General features: G+C 55.1%; 1 protein-coding gene across 3 annotated transcripts in view; it reads left to right on the top strand.

The window, feature by feature from the left end:
• The window catches only part of PLXNA1 (plexin A1), a 116,327-nt gene that overhangs the window by 6,329 nt on the left and 92,500 nt on the right, over positions 1-17,498 (top strand). For all 3 annotated transcript variants that reach the window (XM_059856540.1, XM_059856542.1, XM_059856541.1), the window contains exons 2-3: positions 7,502-8,848; positions 14,972-15,154. In XM_059856540.1, the coding sequence (XP_059712523.1) occupies positions 7,646-8,848; positions 14,972-15,154 (1,386 nt within the window). In that variant the 5' untranslated portion in view covers positions 7,502-7,645. The remainder of the gene's footprint in view (positions 1-7,501; positions 8,849-14,971; positions 15,155-17,498) is intronic.

Raw genomic sequence — 17,498 nt, forward strand, 5'->3', positions numbered from 1 at the left:
AGATCTGGCTGCCCTGTAGCCGAGTAGTGTCAGAGCCGGGGCGTGAGCCCCAGCTTCCAGCTGCCACGGCCTCTGTAAAACATTTATATCTGTTCCCCAGCGTTGCATTCCCTCCACCCCCATCTGCTTCTCCATGGTTTTTATTCCTACAAGTGTTAGCATGCTGGCAGGGTCCCTGCCTGCCCGCTGCTGCTTATCTCCATGTCCGGCTCCTGGATGGCTGCTTCCTTTCTGGAGTCAAGGGGGGCCTCTCCCCTCTCTGCCGGGACCAGAATCGGCCCGATGAGCCCTGCTGAAGTCAAGAACCTGTTTTTCAGGCTGATGTCATCGGGAAGAAATGGGGGAGGAGGAAGGCAGGAAAGCAGCGCAGTTTCCGAAGGAGAGCCGCTGCCGAGCCCCATGACGCTGACAGCGGCCCCGGCTTCCACGGCTCCCGCTGTTATTCCTGATCAGCACGGCCGAGGTGCCCGTGGGGCACTGGCACATGCGGGAGAGGTCCCGCTCTGCACGGGAGAGGGCTGGGAGGGAGGGATGCCGCGGTGCCGGGGAGCGTGTGAGCTCCCAGCACAGCAGGATCTCTTGGCCCACCGGCTGTGCCTTGTATGGCTCCCTGGCCTTCCGTGGGGGTGGTGGCACTTGCTGGAGCTGCCATCCAGCCGCTTTCATTAGCAGAAAGTGAGATTTTGGCAGAGGTGCTTGGGCAGCCCTCCCGGCACAGGCGAGCAGCCGCCTCCTCTCGGTTTTGCGCTGAAGGAGCCGGTCCATGATGCTGATGCCTGTTGGAATCTCAGCTCCTCATTCATGGCTTCAGGCCATAGTAGCAAGGTGATGCCTGTGTCTAACATGGCTTGGGGCAGCAGCTGGGATCTGCAGGAAGAGGAGAAGCCTTGCTCTGCTCTCCCTCCCAGCCAGCAGCTCATGGCTGCACCCACACATTGAAGTGCACTCTGCCCCGGTCTGGTGGATGAGACCCCCTTGCTGTGGGAAATTGGGGTGAGGTGTGCTGTGTTGGCACTGCCCATAGGAAAGCAGAGTGCGGGCACAGCCACTGCTGTGGCACCTCCCTGTTAATATCAGATGCTCTTTGCCCGTGGTGCTGTGAATGAAGCTTCTTTTGGACTCTCATAACAGTTTCTCCTGTGGTGGTGTTGCTGTGGGGAGACTTTTGGGCTTTTCCCCTTCCTGTCTCTGCCTGTCCCATTGCCAGATGAGACTCTGCTCTCTCTCTGGATGTCTCACTTCTCCTGGGTCAGCTTCACCTTGGGAAAATAAAACATGGGGCTATGCTGAGCTGGAAACTCTGCAGGGGAAGCAGAGCCAGGACCTGAACCGTTTCCAGCTGTGGTTCTTGGGACAGCATAACTGAAACAGCAGAGGGGGAAGGATGGAAGGATGATAGGGGAAGGAGAAGAACACATGGCTTGGGAAAACTCATTTGGAGAAGTTTTGTGGTTGTTTTAATCAGAACTAATGTGATGGCAGTCGTGCTTGGCTCGCCACAGGACAGCACAAGTGCTGGTGTCAGCAAGGGGCCAGGCAGAAGCATGGGAATTTCAGCTTAGCTGGCATTAAATCAACCCCAGGATGACCTCACTTTGCTGGAGTAGAGGGGATCCAGCAACCGGGAATCTTCCTGTGGCAGTGCTCCATTGCAAAGAAGGATCTCTCCAGATTCCCTCTGGGATTTGGGGAAAGCGCTTGTGACAGAGAGGTGAAAATGCAGTTTGGAGAGCTGGGCTGGAAGAGGGGCATTGATCTGGGGAGGGTAAAATGATGGCTTGTGTTTGTGGCTGCCCTGGTCCAGTGAGGGATGTGGAGCAGCAGCCTGGGGAGTGAGGAGTGATGTGTTATTCCCCAGGGAATGAGATCAGACAAGGGAAGGATGCTGATGGCCAGAGGATCTCTCATTGGGCTTCCCTGCTGTTTAGAGACCTTGCTTGTGGGTGACCTTCTGGGCCTCTGCAGGTCCAGCTGGACCAAGGTGACCTCTGCCAGCAGGGCTGGTTTTTGGGACATTTATGTGGGGCAGTGGACTGATGGGTTGTGAGAATCAGTCTGGGAGTGTGTGGGCCAAAGCCAAAGGAGGGGAGGGGATGGCCTTCAGGGAATTTGGTCTGTACTACTTTGTTCTTAAGATGGGGGCAAGATGTTATTAATTGCTCCTGACTGAGGTGACAGAATTTACATCAGGCTGCTGTTTGAAGCCTTGAGTTGACCTGGGTGTTGATAGTAGGAAGCCACAGTCATCCCATGGCTGCTGTCCTGATGCCTTGGATGAGGGTCTGCGGATGATGAAAGGGACAGAGGGGTTGGAGGATCTGATGGACAAACTCTCAGAAGGAGGATGGGAAGCAGCAGGCTGTGTCCTGTGTGGATGATTACCCACGGGCTGTGCACTGATCTCCATTCCAGGCATCAGTCCAGGTATGTGTACTCCTCTCTCGGCTGCAGGGAGGACAAGGGAAGGTGGGGGGCACTTTCCTCCTGGGAAGCCCAGATCCAGCATGTGGGCTGCAAACAGAAAGCCCCTCAGCAGCCCTTGCAGGGTCCCTGTATGGACTGTGATACCTGGGTGAGTTGTGGGAATAAGGCAAAGGACAGCCACCAACTCTCACTTCTGGTGTATGGATTTGGGAAATGTGTAAGGTCTCGGTCCATGCCTGGTTTCCTGGAAGGGCTGCTGAGGCTGTCCTCATCTGCCTCCCTGCCTTGGGACGCTGTGGTTGTGGGAGCCTGGGTTTCCATCTCGGAAATGCTTGTGAGCCCTTTTTGGAAGGGATCTCTGCAGAGCAGCCTGCAGTCTCTCGGTGGTGAGTGCACGTAGTGGCTCCAGAGCTGTTCTGGAGTTCAAGCTGTTCTTGGCGTGACATGACTTCTTGCAGAGGACCAGAGAAGGGGAATTGTGCACTTGAGAAATGCTATTTAATTTCCTCACTGCTTGTTCTTTTATGCTCCTTTTTGCTGAGGGTCAAGCTTCATGAGCCCTTGGGCAGTAGACGGCTGCTTCTCCTTGATATGTTTCTCAGAACCAAAGAGGCTGAATTCTTTGCCCAGAAGATCCTTGCAGGGCAGGAGTGGAAGCTGGGGTGGATGGCAGGATGGAATCCTCAGCCCCTGCCTGTGAGGGATGGCAGGAGCCTGGGAAGAAACTGAAGATATTCTTGATTGGGTGATAGTAATGGAGACTGGGGCAGCTTCAGAGCCTGCCATTGATTTCATCAGGGTGTGGTTTGAGCCAGGGATAAGGTTTTAATGATTTAACTCACTGGCTAGGGAGGGACCCTAGCCAAGTAGTTTTCAATGGCTGTATGCAGTGAAAGAAGGAGTTAAAGTTTAGCCCTGTTGCAGCAATTGCATATGTAGTGCAGCTCGAATTTGTACCACCACCAGGCTTTCCTCGTTGCAAGGCTTTTCCCAGGCAGATGAACCTAAAAATACAGCAGCTCTAGGGTGAGGCTGCCTCTCCTGTGGCCTAAAGGCTTTTTTTCTCCCCTGGATAATCTCCCCCCTCTCCCCTTTGCTAGTTACTGGCAGCTTGGAGCTGGTCCCTTCTTGACTGTTTCTTATTGCTGAGAGCAGCAAGTGACTTGGAGGGATTACAGGTAGAGGCCCTTTAGATGCCATTTCCCCTTTTGTGGGTGGGTTATTTGGGGGTTTTCAATCCCATGCTATCTCTCCTCCAACCTCCCTTGCTAAAGTGCAGGGCTATAAAGCTCTTGGGGTGTTTTGCTGGGAGAGAATCTGCTGGGGTCATGTTGATGGAAAAGCAGGGATGGCAGGCAGGTCTGTGAGTGCCAGATCTGCACCTCTGTGCTTGGATGCATGTTTAAACCCTGTCTGTGGGTGCTCCCCAGAGGGTTGCTGCTTTGTAGGCTAGTGCTGACTCCTGGACTTGCTGCCCGAATGAGTGGAGAGGTGGTCCTTAACTCTCTGTCCAGTCTTTGCCTTTTAAGGTTAGTTTTTCCATCCCAGTACTCTTGCTTTGTGCTATCAAAAGTGATGATTGTTTTCCCAAAGTGTGATCTCCCATCCCAAGAGCAGGTTTTTGGGTATATTGCAGGACCAGGGAGCTCTCAGCCTCGGGGGATGAGTGCTGCTGCCCCTTGCCACCTCTCCAGCAGCCAGGAAGGGGGGCACTGGCATCTCTGGGGCATGTCCATTGCTTGCTGCTGCAAGGCTCATTGGAAGAAGCTGGGATCTGTGAGTGTTGGCCCTGCTGAGGTGGGTGACCCCCATCCAAGTCTTGCAGTGGCTGCAACCATCTCAGTGTGGCCACTTGGAGGTGAAATTGTGGGCAAATGTCCTTTCCAGGGAGGATGAAGGGGACTGGGGAGGATTTGGCTCTTGTGCTGGCTTTGTTTGTGATGGCTGGTTTCCTTCTATAAATATATGTTGTGTGTATATACAGATATTATGTGTGTGTGTGCACATGGTAATCAAAACACAAGCCTGTGGTGCTGTCTGGCCAGCAGTGTGGCCCCTCTGTGGGGTGAGCCCTGGGGATGCTCAGTGCTGCAGATGCTCTGTGCTGCATCACTTGCTGCCAGCTGCATTTGTGGTCCTACTCTCCCAGCTGGCATGCATGCAGCCAGGCTGGGGTGAATTATTTTATTGCTGCCTGTTTCAGGGCAGGTCTCAGCTCCAGGGTATCTGCCCAGGGTTTTCCATGCCTTTGGACTGCACTGGATGTGTTTGTGGTGCAGGTCTTGCTTCCTGGTGGTGGCAGCCATATGGTGGCCCTGGACTGGGTGACCCCAGGGCGAGGTGCTGCTTGAATGCAGCCCCAGGGGTTTGGGTGCCCTGTGGTTGAAAGAGTGTGCTAGTGGAGGAGCTGCCCTGCCTTAGCTGCACTGTGACCTCTCCATGGCACTTTGAGGCTGTGTGACAGCAGGGAAATGCCCTTTGGCTGCTGCTCCCACAGGCAGGGAGCAGGGGCTGAGCTGGCACCCAGGCTCCAGTGCAGGGCTGCCTGCATGGTGGTGGGCTTGAGCCCTGCTTTAGTTCAATCCACATTTCAGGAACCCATATCACTGAATCCCAAAGAAGGCAGACTAACTAACCATTTGTGCTGTTTTATTTTTATTAATCGTTGCTGATGGTTTTAAGCAGGACTGGACAAAACCACCACTGGTGTCAGGTCACTAGGACGAGATGTTGCTGCTGCAGTATATTTAGGAGCAGAAATCTCTGAGGAGCTCTGCAGAGTGTCATCTCTCAGCTTGCCCCAGCTCTGCCTCACTTTGCTCTCGTTCCAACTTCTGATTTGCAGCTCCCTACGTTAATTTGGGAATCTCCTGTTGGGCTTTCTAGCCCTGGTTTGTGGCAGCAGCTCGACCTCTAGTTCTCTCACCCACTTCCTGAAATAGAAGCAATGAATCATAGAAATGCACCAAGAAAGCAAGTTCCCTGTCGTGCTCTCTCATCCTGGCAGGAGTTGCTCTGGTTGGCATCTCCACGCTGCACCAATCTCCCACTGTCACCTTCCCCATCTTCCCCATTCCTTCTCTCCTTGGCACGTCACTGACACATGAATTTGGTGTTGGTCTCCTTGCCAGGCAGCCACTGTGCTGTTCCTGGGGGGCTCAGCCTCATGGGAGCAGTGTCTTAGTGACAGCTGTGCCAGTTTCTTGGGGTGGGAAACCACTTTCTGGTTTCCTTCAGGAAACCCCAATGCCTGCAGCTGCTGGGCTGTGGCTTTCTGGGCTAACCAGTGGGTTTGTTCTCACAGTGCCACTTGGTCCCACATAATGTGGTTTGGGGCTAATAAGCTCTGATCTGGGGTGCTTGTCTTTATTCTCTTACCAACAAGCTCAGACAAATGAAGATTCTGAGCAGTGTGAGTGTCTTCTGAGAGTGCCCTTGCCCTGACAGTGTTGTCACTATCTATTCTTTGTTGGAAGGCTCCCAGTGTTGGAAATGGTGGTAGGAATGGGTGCTTAGGACCATGAGGATGATTTCCAGGGTGTTGTTTTGGTTGTCTCCACACCCATGGAGCTTTGTGGCATCTGGATTTGGTCTCAGTGCTGCTCATGCGCTGTTGTCCAAATATCCCTTGAGACTGTTGCCTTGGAGGTGGATGTGTTGGGAAGTCGAAGACAGCAGGGTGAGGAGCATTGTGGGCTGAGGCAGACCTGCAGAGAGGGTTTGGAAGTGGTGCAGAAGCTTTGCCCAATGTATGTGAGGCTCAGGGGAGCTGGCAGGGCTGCAGGGGTGGCCAGGGCTGGGCTTGCCCTGAAAAAGGAGAGGGGAGTCTTGTGTGTGCTGGGAGTTGGAGAAGAGGGAAAGAAGTTTCTGCCTTTCCTTAGATCTCTCCCAGTTGGGCTCTGTGGCTTGGGAGGGGAGCTTGGGTTAGCCATATGGCTCAGTGATGATGCAGCCCCCCAAGGTTTGCATGTTGCCTATTGGGTGGGTCCCACAGCCCTGCCAAGGGCAGGATGCTGAGGCTGGGACAGTGTTCAGCCCTGCTGATATGGCAACTGGCTGCCCTCTGACACCCTGCCTCACCAGGGCTGGGATCTGGCAGAGCTGCCAGTCACCGCGGGCCATATTTCCTACCTGTGCCACTCCCTGCTAGGGATCCTCTTGGAGGTTATCCTGGGCTGAGTCAGAGATGGATGATAAGGAGAGAGGGAGAGGCTCTCCTTCTCCTCCACTCCCTTCTGGAGCGGCTTATCTGCATTGGCTGGGAAACTGAGCTGGCGCCCCAGCCATGGACCTTGGTCCCACCTGGGGTGGATGGATTGTGATAGATTGTGATGGTGGGATGGGCTGCATGCTGGCAGGGGGGTTTACACAACCCCAGGTTAGTCTAGGGGTGCTTGTGCCTGTGTGGGGAGGATGGATGGAGGAGACAGGGATGGGTTATAATGAACTGTCTGCTGAACTGACACATAGAACAGAGCTGTGCATTGGTTTCCTGTGGCCATCTCCTCCCTGCTGCCAGGATGCAAAGGTCACCCTGGTGTGGGGTATTTGGCAGGCTCCCCGCTGCTTTGCTGCTCCCTGTTGGTGAGCCCCAGCTGTGGCACAGCAGCAGGCGGAGCATCCCATCCCCACTGCGTGTGCCCCCTTGTCCCCCTGGAGCCTCTCAAACCAACTGTCTCATGTCTGGACCTGTGTTTTCTAATGCATAGAAATGCCAGAAGGACAGGCTTGTCCTTGCCATGCTCCCGTGCTCCCTCCAACCCCTCCTGCCCGTGACCCCCCCTGGCAGGCAGGTGGCAAGATAGCGGCAACATGCCAGGGCTCTTGGCTCTCTCAACTCCTTTAAAAGGTGCTTTTGGGGTCCTCCTCTGTGTAGGGACTTGGGCTGTGCTTGCTGCTAACTGGGATTTTGCATCCATTTCCAGCACCACTATGGAGTGGGACTGGGGCAGCAGGTCAGGGTCTCCTCTGCCTGCTAGAAAAATGTGAAGCAGCAGAGTCTTCTGGGTGGGGTGGAACATGCTTGAGACTGCAGGAAAACCTTCTAACCCCACTTTTCTTGTCTTTCTCCCTCTAGGGTTGACTGGACTGGCCACGCCCACGATTCCCTGAATGCTGAGCGCAGAGGAAGCAGAGGAGAGTGTTTCCCATTAGCTCCTCCTCCCTCCCCCATCCCTTTAGTTTGGGTTTGTTTCTATTTATTTTGTGGCTGGGTTTGGGCATGGCCTTGACTGGATGTGAGGCTGCTGCAATGTGGCTCCTTTGGCTCAAGCACCACTTGTCCATCCACATTTGGACCTTGCTGCTCTTGGGGAGCACCTGGCTACCGCTGGCGGAAGGCAGCCCCAAATCTCCCTTTAGGACTTTCCCGGTTACAGACTGGAGCTTGACACACTTGGTGGTCCATAACAAAACTGGGGAGGTCTACGTGGGGGCTGTCAATCGGATCTACAAGCTCTCCAATAACCTCACACTCCTGCGGACCCACGTGACGGGGCCCGTGGAGGACAATGAGAAGTGTTACCCTCCGCCCAGCGTCCAATCCTGCCCACACGGGCTGGTCACGACCAACAACGTGAACAAACTGCTGCTGGTGGACTACTCGGGGAATCGGCTGATTGCCTGTGGCAGTGCCTCCCAGGGGATTTGCCAGTTCCTGCGGCTGGATGACCTCTTCAAGTTGGGTGAGCCCCACCACCGCAAGGAGCACTACCTCTCCAGTGTCAACGAGTCGGGCACCATGTCCGGTGTCATCATCGAGGTGCTGAACGGGCAGAACAAGCTCTTCATCGGGACGCCCATTGATGGGAAGTCGGAGTATTTCCCCACTCTCTCCAGCCGCAAGCTGATGGCCAACGAGGAGAACGCGGAGATGTTTGGCTTTGTCTACCAGGATGAGTTTGTCTCCTCGCAGCTCAAAATCCCCTCGGATACACTCTCCAAGTTCCCCACCTTTGACATCTATTACATCTACAGCTTCAGCAGCGAGCAGTTTGTTTACTACCTGACCCTGCAGCTGGACACCCAGCTGACCTCTCCTGACTCCACTGGGGAGCAGTTTTTCACCTCCAAGATCGTCCGCCTCTGTGTGGATGACCCCAAGTTCTACTCCTATGTGGAATTCCCCATTGGCTGCGTGCAGGACGGCATTGAGTACCGGCTGATCCAGGACGCCTACCTGACCAAGCCTGGCAAGGCTTTGGCCAAGTACCTGGGCATCTCAGAGCAGGAGGATATCCTCTTCACCATCTTCTCCCAGGGCCAGAAAAATAGGGTTAAGCCTCCCAAGGAGTCTGTGCTCTGCCTCTTCACGTTGAAGAAGATCAAGGATAAGATCAAGGAGCGTATCCAGTCATGCTACAGAGGGGAAGGGAAACTCTCACTGCCCTGGCTCTTGAATAAGGAGCTGGGCTGCATCAACTCGGTGAGTTCCCACCTGTCTTTACTCAAGCCAGACTGTTTCTGGTTTCTGGTGGTGTTCTCTAGCTGGACCTTTCCCAGTGATTTGACCTGAGCTGTGTTTTCCCTGTGGATATAAGCAGTGTCAGTGAGTTGGGGCTGGGAGGGTGGGATGCTCAGGCCTCAGGGCATCTGCTGCAGCTCTTCTGTGGAGTCCCTTGCAGATGGGTTTGTGGGTGTTGTGTCACCTGGGGCTTGGCAGTGGCCAAGCAGAAGGTGTTGGAAGCAGCAGGATGTGCAGGACAGGGAGCACTGACCTGATGGAGGGAGGTGGAGAGGCTGGTGGTCCCAGCAGAAGTTGGTCAGATGTTCAGCGTGGAGGCACCACATCCTCTCCATGGGGTGCTGGGAGGGTACAAGGCACTGTCAGGGAAGTGGCTTTTGGGAGTGACCAGTGCAAACTGTCATCCAAGGGTGCAGGAAGTGAGTGCTGCTGTCCTGGAGCAGTGATTCCCAACTGAGGGAGCCCTCCCCTCTGTCCCCAGAGAGGTATTGTCCTGCCTGGTTCTCACCTGGGTGCCTCTGCTCCCTTCTGGTGTCTCAGCTGCTCAGCGTGGGACCTCTGAGTCCTGGTGGGCAGGGGACCTCCCAGCTTGGCTCTCGGGGTTTGTTTTCTCATTGAGCTGTTACTGTTACTGCATTCTTTTCTGGGCAATGTTACAAACCACTTGTAGTTGCTGGAGGCTACAGCTCCAGGCGACGGAGAGGTCATAGGCTGGATAGTCCCCGAGTAGGGTCAGATGTGGGGCTGAGGCAGGCTTGGGCTGCTGGTGTGTGTGTTTGGGAGGGTCTGGTGGAGGTCCTGACCCACCTGCTATCACCCACCTCCCCCAAGTCCAGCTTGTTGGTGTTCAGCACCCATCAGCAAGCCCCCAGGCGTGCTCAAGCAGAGCTTTGGGTGCAGGCAGGTAGGCAGGGGTGTCCCTGTGGAGCAGCCCTGCCCTCTCTCCCACCGTCCTCACCGCTGCTCTGAAGGAGACAGCTAACAGCTGCCTGACAAAGTAAAGGGTTTGCTGTCAAGAGCGCTGGGCTCACAAATCAGATTTTGGCTTTGAACTAATTCAATTTTGCTGGAAAATGATGAAATCGTTACACGGCTGCCTGTTGGGCCGTGCAGCTGCTGGCTCTGGTGTGGAGCTGCTCACTGCTCAGTGCTGCCTCCTGCACTCCTGGCTTGCTGCTCCCAGTGCCCCACATCCCCGGGTTTGAGGAAGCTGATCTGCCCTGCTGCAGGGATGGTTTTAAACCCTGGTCCTAGGATTGCTGCCTGGTGGCCAGCCCCTGGGAGTAAGTGGATCTCAAGGTACTCTCTGGGTCCTGCAGATATGGCTCTTGTGGGGTGGAAGGATGTGTGCCATGATGGGGAGGCTCCTGCTTTTGTAAGAGTTGGGCTGGGGAGAGACACCCTTCTCCAGGGGAACCAGGTGGTGTTTTCTGTCCCAGTCCTTTTCCAGCTGCCAGGCAGAGCGGGGCAGGACATGACTGGATCATAAGTCAAGCCCTCAGCTCCTTGCTGTGTTGAGCACAGGCCAAACCAGACCACTGGAAGTAGGTAGCCTCTTTCTGGCAGGAATTTCTGTGACCCTAATAAAATAAAGCCACCTCTGGAGTGGGTCAGGGCGGTCAGGGTGGGTCACCATCTCTTGGTGTTGAGGAGTGGCCAGAAAATAAAGGACATACTGGTTTTTTAATTTATAAGGAGGCAAAATATAATTGCTCAAGTCATTGGTTGTTTGAGATTTACACCCCATCCATATGGAAATGTGCAAGGAGCTCTCTTGCTGTGCTCCTTCATGGCAGTAAGGGGCTGAGGCTGGCCCATGCTGGAGGAGGTTTTGTCAGCACTGCACTCCCAGATCTCAAATAGTGCAGGGCCAGTGGATACTCATCCCCAGTGCTGCAGGGTAGCTCTGAGCCTCCAGAACTGGTGCTGGAGCTGGGAGGAGAGGCTACCAGGCTTGGCAGATAGCTCAGGAGATGTTAGTGATTCCTCTCCAGTGCTGGTGAGTGGAGTGAATTCCTGCTTCCCGTTTCTCTCTCCCTCCTTCTGGGATCCAGTGATCTGGAAGTGGGAAGGGGAAGTGAGCTGGCTGTGTAGGAAGACTCCTCACACTGGTGCACTCAGACCTGAGCATGGACTTACAAATGCAGCAGAGGCACCTTGTGGGAGCACCCAGGCCATTTCCCTGTGCCAGCCCCACTGCCTAAATTGCCCCTGACCCTCTCCAGAGGCTTTGCTGCTCCCAGGTTTCACTCAGAGGGGTTTGGTGTTGTGCAGCCAGGCTCTTTTCTTCCCCTGTTCAGCACAGGACTGGGAGGTCTTTGTGCCTGGGGCCAGACGTGCTCAGCACATCTGCCCAGTGCTCCTGTCCCCAGACTGGGGGGAGCAAGGGCTGGTGTAGCGGGGCTGGGAAAGGGCACAGGGCTGGAGCTGGAGTGCAGATGTTGCAGCAGGGCGTTATTTAGAGTTCCTGCAGCCCTTGACTCCTGGGCTGGCAGTGTGGGCAGAGCCAGTGCCTGGAGCCAGCGGGATGTGGCATCAACTTTCTCTGGGCTACCCCAGGGAGAAAATGAGTTTTGACTCCTCAGTAAGGCTTGCTGCCCAGCTTGCTGGCTCAGGACAATGGCTGGTGACAAACTGGCTGAAAGTGGGCCAGGATAAGCCAAATCCTTTCCGGGGCAGCCAGAGAAATGCAGGTGGTAACAAACGGTACCACACTCGGATTATTCCTGAGCAGCGATTAATGCACAACAGGCCTGGCATCCCAGCCTGGCACTTTGTACCAGCCTCCTGCAACCTCCTCCCTGGCTCTTTGTATCCCTCCACATCCTCCATCACAGCCCCTGGAGGTGCACAGGGGGAATGGGGTGAGCCTATAATGGTGTTAACTGGCGAATTACTGGCTAATTAATAATGCTGAGTGATGCGAGCCTTGTCGTGCTGTCTGCTCCCTCATTGCTTTCGTAAGTGGGCTTGAAGAGAGGCAATGAGACAAGGCATATCAGGAGACACCCGCTCCTGCTCGCTTGGTGCTGTGGGCCTGCTTTCCCTCTCCTTCAGGTCCCTTTCCCCAGGAAATCCGAATTTCCTGACCCTGTTTTGGGGAGGAAAAAATAGTGCTGGGAGAGAGAAGACTGCTGTGCTATGCAGATAGCTGCCCTAGGGTGTCTGAGCCAGGGGCAACTGAGAGGAGTGCCAAAGAAAAGCATGGAAATAAAAACAAAAGATAAAAGTAATAAAAAACCCCAACCCCCCAATTGCAATAGGCTGAAGGCTGTGGTCCCTGCAAAAACCCCATGCAAATGCGAGAGTGGGCAGATCCCGACGCCTCCTGCCGATCCCCGTGTCTCTTGCAGATCCCAGCATCCGCAGGCTCAAACGCTGCAAGGTCACTGGCCCCCGCGTGCCGTGGTGTGTCTGTCCCTGCCAGCACCGGCTGGGGCACAGCTGTCCCCCTCTGTCCATCCTGCCCTCCGTCCCTCTGCCTTGCCTCTCCCCGCAGCCCGCATCTGCCAGGGATGTCGGTGGGTTCCATAACCCTGGCACTGCCGCCCTTGGCCCGACCTCTGTGCCGCCTGCGCTTCCCTAACGAGGCAGTTTGCTGTTAATGAGCTAATTGTCGGCGTAATTATTTATCGAGGTGGTGTCGGCATGGCGGCGGCGGGAGTTCCTCGGTCCCAGAGCGCAGCTGTATTTGTCATTTCCCAGAGAGTATGTTGAGACAAAGCAGAGAGCAGTAAACACCATAAACATCTCTCCTCTTGCATATTCAGCAGCCGTGGGGTTGGGGAAGCTGCAGATTGAGCTCAGAGAGAGCAGAACCTGCACCCAGGGGTGCCAGGGCAATACCTTTGTGGCATTGCCCTGAACCCTTCTGCTACTGCAGATGGCTGGGTGGGAGGTGCTGGGGTTTATTTGGGCTGTGGGGGACAGAATCTTTTCCCCAGCAAAACAGCTGAGAAATCCCAGGTATTTGGATGGGAGCTGTGTATTGGCTGGAGCATTGCTCACATCTAACTCTGTGATTAGGAAGATAATTTTCTAGGATCTGCTGTTTTAAAATTCCTATTCTCATAATGCAGAGGAGGACGCTTAGTGTGTATGTTAGCCAATGGATAGGAGAGGGCAAGGCTGGCATTCAGAGGATGAGTGCAGAGCTTGTGATTTCCCTTCCCTCTTTATCTTGTGTTTGCAGAGATGTGCAGTGCCCCATGTTCCTGTTTTGGGGATTCCCCTGTCTGTCATGACTGTCAGAGTTCCCCTAGTTCAGGGAAGGATGAGCAACAGTCAGGCAGGGAAGGGAGCTGATCTTTGTACATTAGCTTAACACCCAAAACCAGAAGTTGGAGTAACTGAGGGGGCAGCCCAGCATCCCCGGAGTGCCTGGTGGGCTGAGTGTGACTGGTCCTTCCCTTTTGGAAGGCTGACACAGCATTGAGTTCCTGCTGCAGGAACTGCAGGGATTGGGACCACTGGCCCTGGAGCTGGAATAGTGGCATGTTGAGGAGGGCGAGCAGCCTTGCCATGGCTGTGGGAGGTCAATGCCATCGAAGCTGCAAGTGTATTGTTCTGGGGCACAGAAAAGTGCTGTGTTTTCTCCCCTCCACATGGGTGCCTGTTGGTGGGAGCTGGTCTGGGCTGATCCTCGCTTCCCAGGCAGAGATGAGTGGGAATTACAGAGCTCTGTACTGCCCTTGCGTACGTGGAGCTTGGGAGCTCGGCATTTTCCCATATGCTCTGTGCACATGCGGTATGGATTTAAAACCCCTTGGGGACTGGCATGCATTTGGAGCCTGCTGCTTGCCAAAAAACCTCTCTCCCCTTTAAATTCAGAATTATATAAGGAGCCTTGTGAAGCGGAAGAATCCCGTGACCGGAGCAGGCTGTCTCCCTGTCAGCCATGCCTGCCTTGCCTCTTTACCCTCCTGCATCCAGGCTTGCTGCCACCCTTGGGGTTTTGGCAAAGCCCTTCACTGCCTGGGACAGAGCGGGGATTTTGCTGGTGCTGTGTGACCATGTGAGGCTGTTGCCTCATATGGGAACACTGGGAGGCCCATGTGCCCCCCAGGCCAGACAGCTGTGGCCGGGGTCTGTTGTTCTGCTCTGCAGGTCAGGTGAGGATGCTCGAGGTAGGGGTGAATGCTGTGGATCTGGTCCTGCTCCCACTCCCTTGCCTGCATCTCAGCTTTCACAGGGGGCATTCCCTTGTCTTTGCCTTGCCCATCATGGCACCGTCCTTGAAGGAAGTCCATGCTCTCACAACCCTGAGAGTGGACAGAGGCCAGTGCAGCCCTGCTTCTGCCTTTCCCCAGGCAGAGGGAAAGCTTGCAGAAGCTTCTCCAGATCTGTGGGTTTGAGCTGTACTGAGGAGGCAGCTGGCTGAGCCAGGCGCCTTGTCTGGGGCAAGGCAGCATGGAAAAAATGTGGGGATTTCCCGAAGACGTTCCTGAGGGAGGAGGAACAGGGCTGGCAGGTGGGTAATGTGTTTGCTGGAGGCTTTGCTATGTGAAGTGAAGCTCTTCCAGGAGTCCTGACTTGTTTGCCTTGGCATGGCCTCATCTGGGAAGTGTTTTTTCTTTGGGGGAAGGCTGGGGTGCAGGATTCAGCCCCTCCTGCCTCGCTGCCAAGCTGATTTTTTTTTTTGAAACTAGTACTGGGATGAGGAGGAGAGGAATGTGTGTGTGGTGGGGAGCTTGTGCTGGCATCCCACGTGTCTGAGATGGCACTGGCAGGGATGGAGGGGGGAGCTGGGATGCTCCACTGGCTCCTGCTGTGTTTGTAAGTGCTGCTCTGTAGGATGCAGACGACAGAGAGCCTTGGTCTTGGTCTGCAGAGCCTGTTCAAATGTAGAGAGGGCCTGATGCAGTGCATCTGTCCCAAGTGTCTTACATCAGTGTGTAGGGAATGTTAGGGAAATGGCAACCCATGCCTTCCCTTGGCTGGTGAGGTGGGATGGCTGCAGTAAGAGGCTGCCAAAGGTGCTGTAGCTGGGGGGTGAAAGTAAGAGATGGCTGATTGTCATCTGTGAGGTCCAACGTGTTGAGGCATTGGCAAAAAGCTCATCTCTCCTCTGCTTTCTTCCAACAGCCGCTGCAGATTGACGACAACTTCTGTGGCCAGGATTTTAACCAGCCCCTGGGAGGGACTGTCACCATCGAGGGGACCCCTCTGTTTGTGGATAAGGAGGATGGCATGACCTCGGTGGCTGCCTATGACTACAGAGGACAAACTGTTGTCTTTGCAGGCACGCGGAGCGGGAAGATCAAAAAGGTAGGAAAGCCCTCAGTGGTGCTGATGGGGAGGGATGACCCTTGCCTGACTGGCCTTTTGTGGGGCACTGGTTGGTCTGGGCTTCCATACAGAGTGACTTGATATATTTGGGGTAATGTGCAAAGGGCTCATGAGGGGAAATTTCCTCTTGCTTCTCTCTGCCAACTGAATTTATAAAGCCTCTGCTCTTTTGGAAGGGTTATGATAAGGAAGGTGAGTCCTTGCTGATGGTTGTTCAGAACCCATCCTGTCATGTTGTGGGGGCAGGTGGGCTTGCCCTGGAGCTGCCACGAGTCAGGCTCTGTCCATCTGGAGCCGCTGTCCATCTGGCCTTTTCATTGACCTGGGCAGGGTGGGCAGGGGTGGGTGTTGATGGCTCCAGCCCGGCGAGGGGGGGAGCCTTCACTTCCTGCACCCTGCCTGGGCACAAAAGGCTGCTTGTGGCAATTAGCAAATAGCTCCATGCGTGCCTTTCTCTGCCTGCATCTCCACAGGGCACGGATTTCCTGTTATCATAACATCATGCCTGTAATTACAGCTGTACATGCCCTGTGTAAACATAGCTTCCATTAACACATCCTCAGCCAGGGAGAGGCCATGTGAAGGTCCTGGTAGGGTTCCTGCTATGGACCAGAGCTTGGCTGGGGGTTTGGCCCATCTCTCTGTGACTTGTAAGGTGCTTCAGCACTCTGTTTTGGGCACAGCATTCTGCATTTTTGCTACATCTCCTGGCCTGTGTAGCCAGGGTGCCCTGCAGGAGGCAGGGTGGTTTCCCTGGCAGGAATCTGGAGCAGGATGCTGTTGTGTAGTCCCTGTATGTCCTACTTGCCCCTGTTCCCCCATGACCCCTGACAAACCTGCTTGTGCCCCTGCCTGTTAGCAGCGTTTTTGGGGCATGGGCAGCACACGTTGGGGTGGGGGGCATGATGGAGGGGTCCTCTCTAGCCCCACACCTTCTACTTGTCTTTCTGCAGTCCTTGGAGGGTGCAGGGTGGTGGCAGGGCTGTCGGGATGGAGGCAGCTCGTCCTCCCTTCCGGATCAATGAGGGATCCAGAGGGACTGGTGTCATGTTGCTGCAGGCTTCTCCTGCCGCTGGGCTCCAGATGGGAGCTTTTAGATGGTGATGGGAAGGGAGGAGCATGTGGGAAGAGGGTTCAAAAAGCCACAGGGACAGTGTTACACTTCTAGTATCTCAGTTACCTAGAGGGGCTGGTGGTGGGTTTTTGAATGGCAAATTGGATTTTTCTTCTTTCTTATCTTTTTTTAATTTTCCCCTGGTCTTTGCACATTCAGAGCCATTTGGAAGGGATCAACTAGTGTGTGTGCCTTGTTGGTGTGTGGGCTGCATGCCGCAGCCATGACTGCAGTTTGAACTTGATGCCCAGGTGTGGTTTGAGTGTCCTCCCTCCCTGCAGGGCTTTCTCAAGCTTTGTTTTTCCTAGTTTTGAACTTGGTGCCCCAAAGAGCTGGTGTGGCTTTCTGGCCCTGCAGGGCATGAGGACATGGAGCTGTTGAGAATCAAGAGATGGGTCTCAGTTCTGTCTCAGTGCTAGAATGCTAGGTAGGTTTTATAGGCTTACCCTGCCTGGAGCCCCCAGATCCCCTGGTGTTGCAGAGCTCTCTAATGGCAGCATGGGGGCACTTTACAGGCTCCAAGTCCTGCACCACGAGGTGCTCTCCTTGTCCCTGCAGTGACCTTGAGGTGGGCAGCCCAGCCCTCCTGCGGCAGGGGCTGCCTGGCAAAGCGCTGCCTCAGCAGCTACCTGATCCTGCTGCCTGGCTGCCAGGGCCGGAGGCAGGGGAGGGCGAGGAGGGGCTGCTGACCTGTCTTTGAGTGGAACCAGCGTGTCCCCGGCCAGCGGATGCGATACCTGGCAGGGGTTCAGCAGAGTGGAGCCAAGGTGGCTCCTCCAGGCAGAGAGGATGTGTGTGGGAGGGTGCAACCTTTGGCAGTGGTTGCAATCCCTCTGCTTTTAAACTGTTGGTGCTTCCCACTGTCCCCTTGGCAAACACCCACACTAGGCTTGGTGCAGCCTGCTGTCCCCCCTGCCTTTTGCAGGAGCCCTGGCATCTCCTCTGGGAGAGGAAGGGCTGCGCTGACAGCTGGGGGCTTCCCTCCCCACCCCCAGGAGCCCTGTAATGGATGCTGCTCTGCTGAGGGGCACCGATCTCGCCATCTGGGCCGGGGTAAGGTCAGGCCAGAGTCACTGCTGTGTCTGGCTTTTCCTTGGATGGCAGCTCCCATGCCCAGCATTTGTCCAGAGTGTTGCATGCAGACAGAGCCTCCCTTTGTCCCCCCAAAAAGCCACGCGAGCCAGTGGCTGCCCTGCAGCCTCTCCCCAG

This window comes from Haemorhous mexicanus, chromosome 11 (genome assembly GCF_027477595.1).
Source record: "Haemorhous mexicanus isolate bHaeMex1 chromosome 11, bHaeMex1.pri, whole genome shotgun sequence".
NCBI lineage: Eukaryota > Metazoa > Chordata > Aves > Passeriformes > Fringillidae > Haemorhous > Haemorhous mexicanus.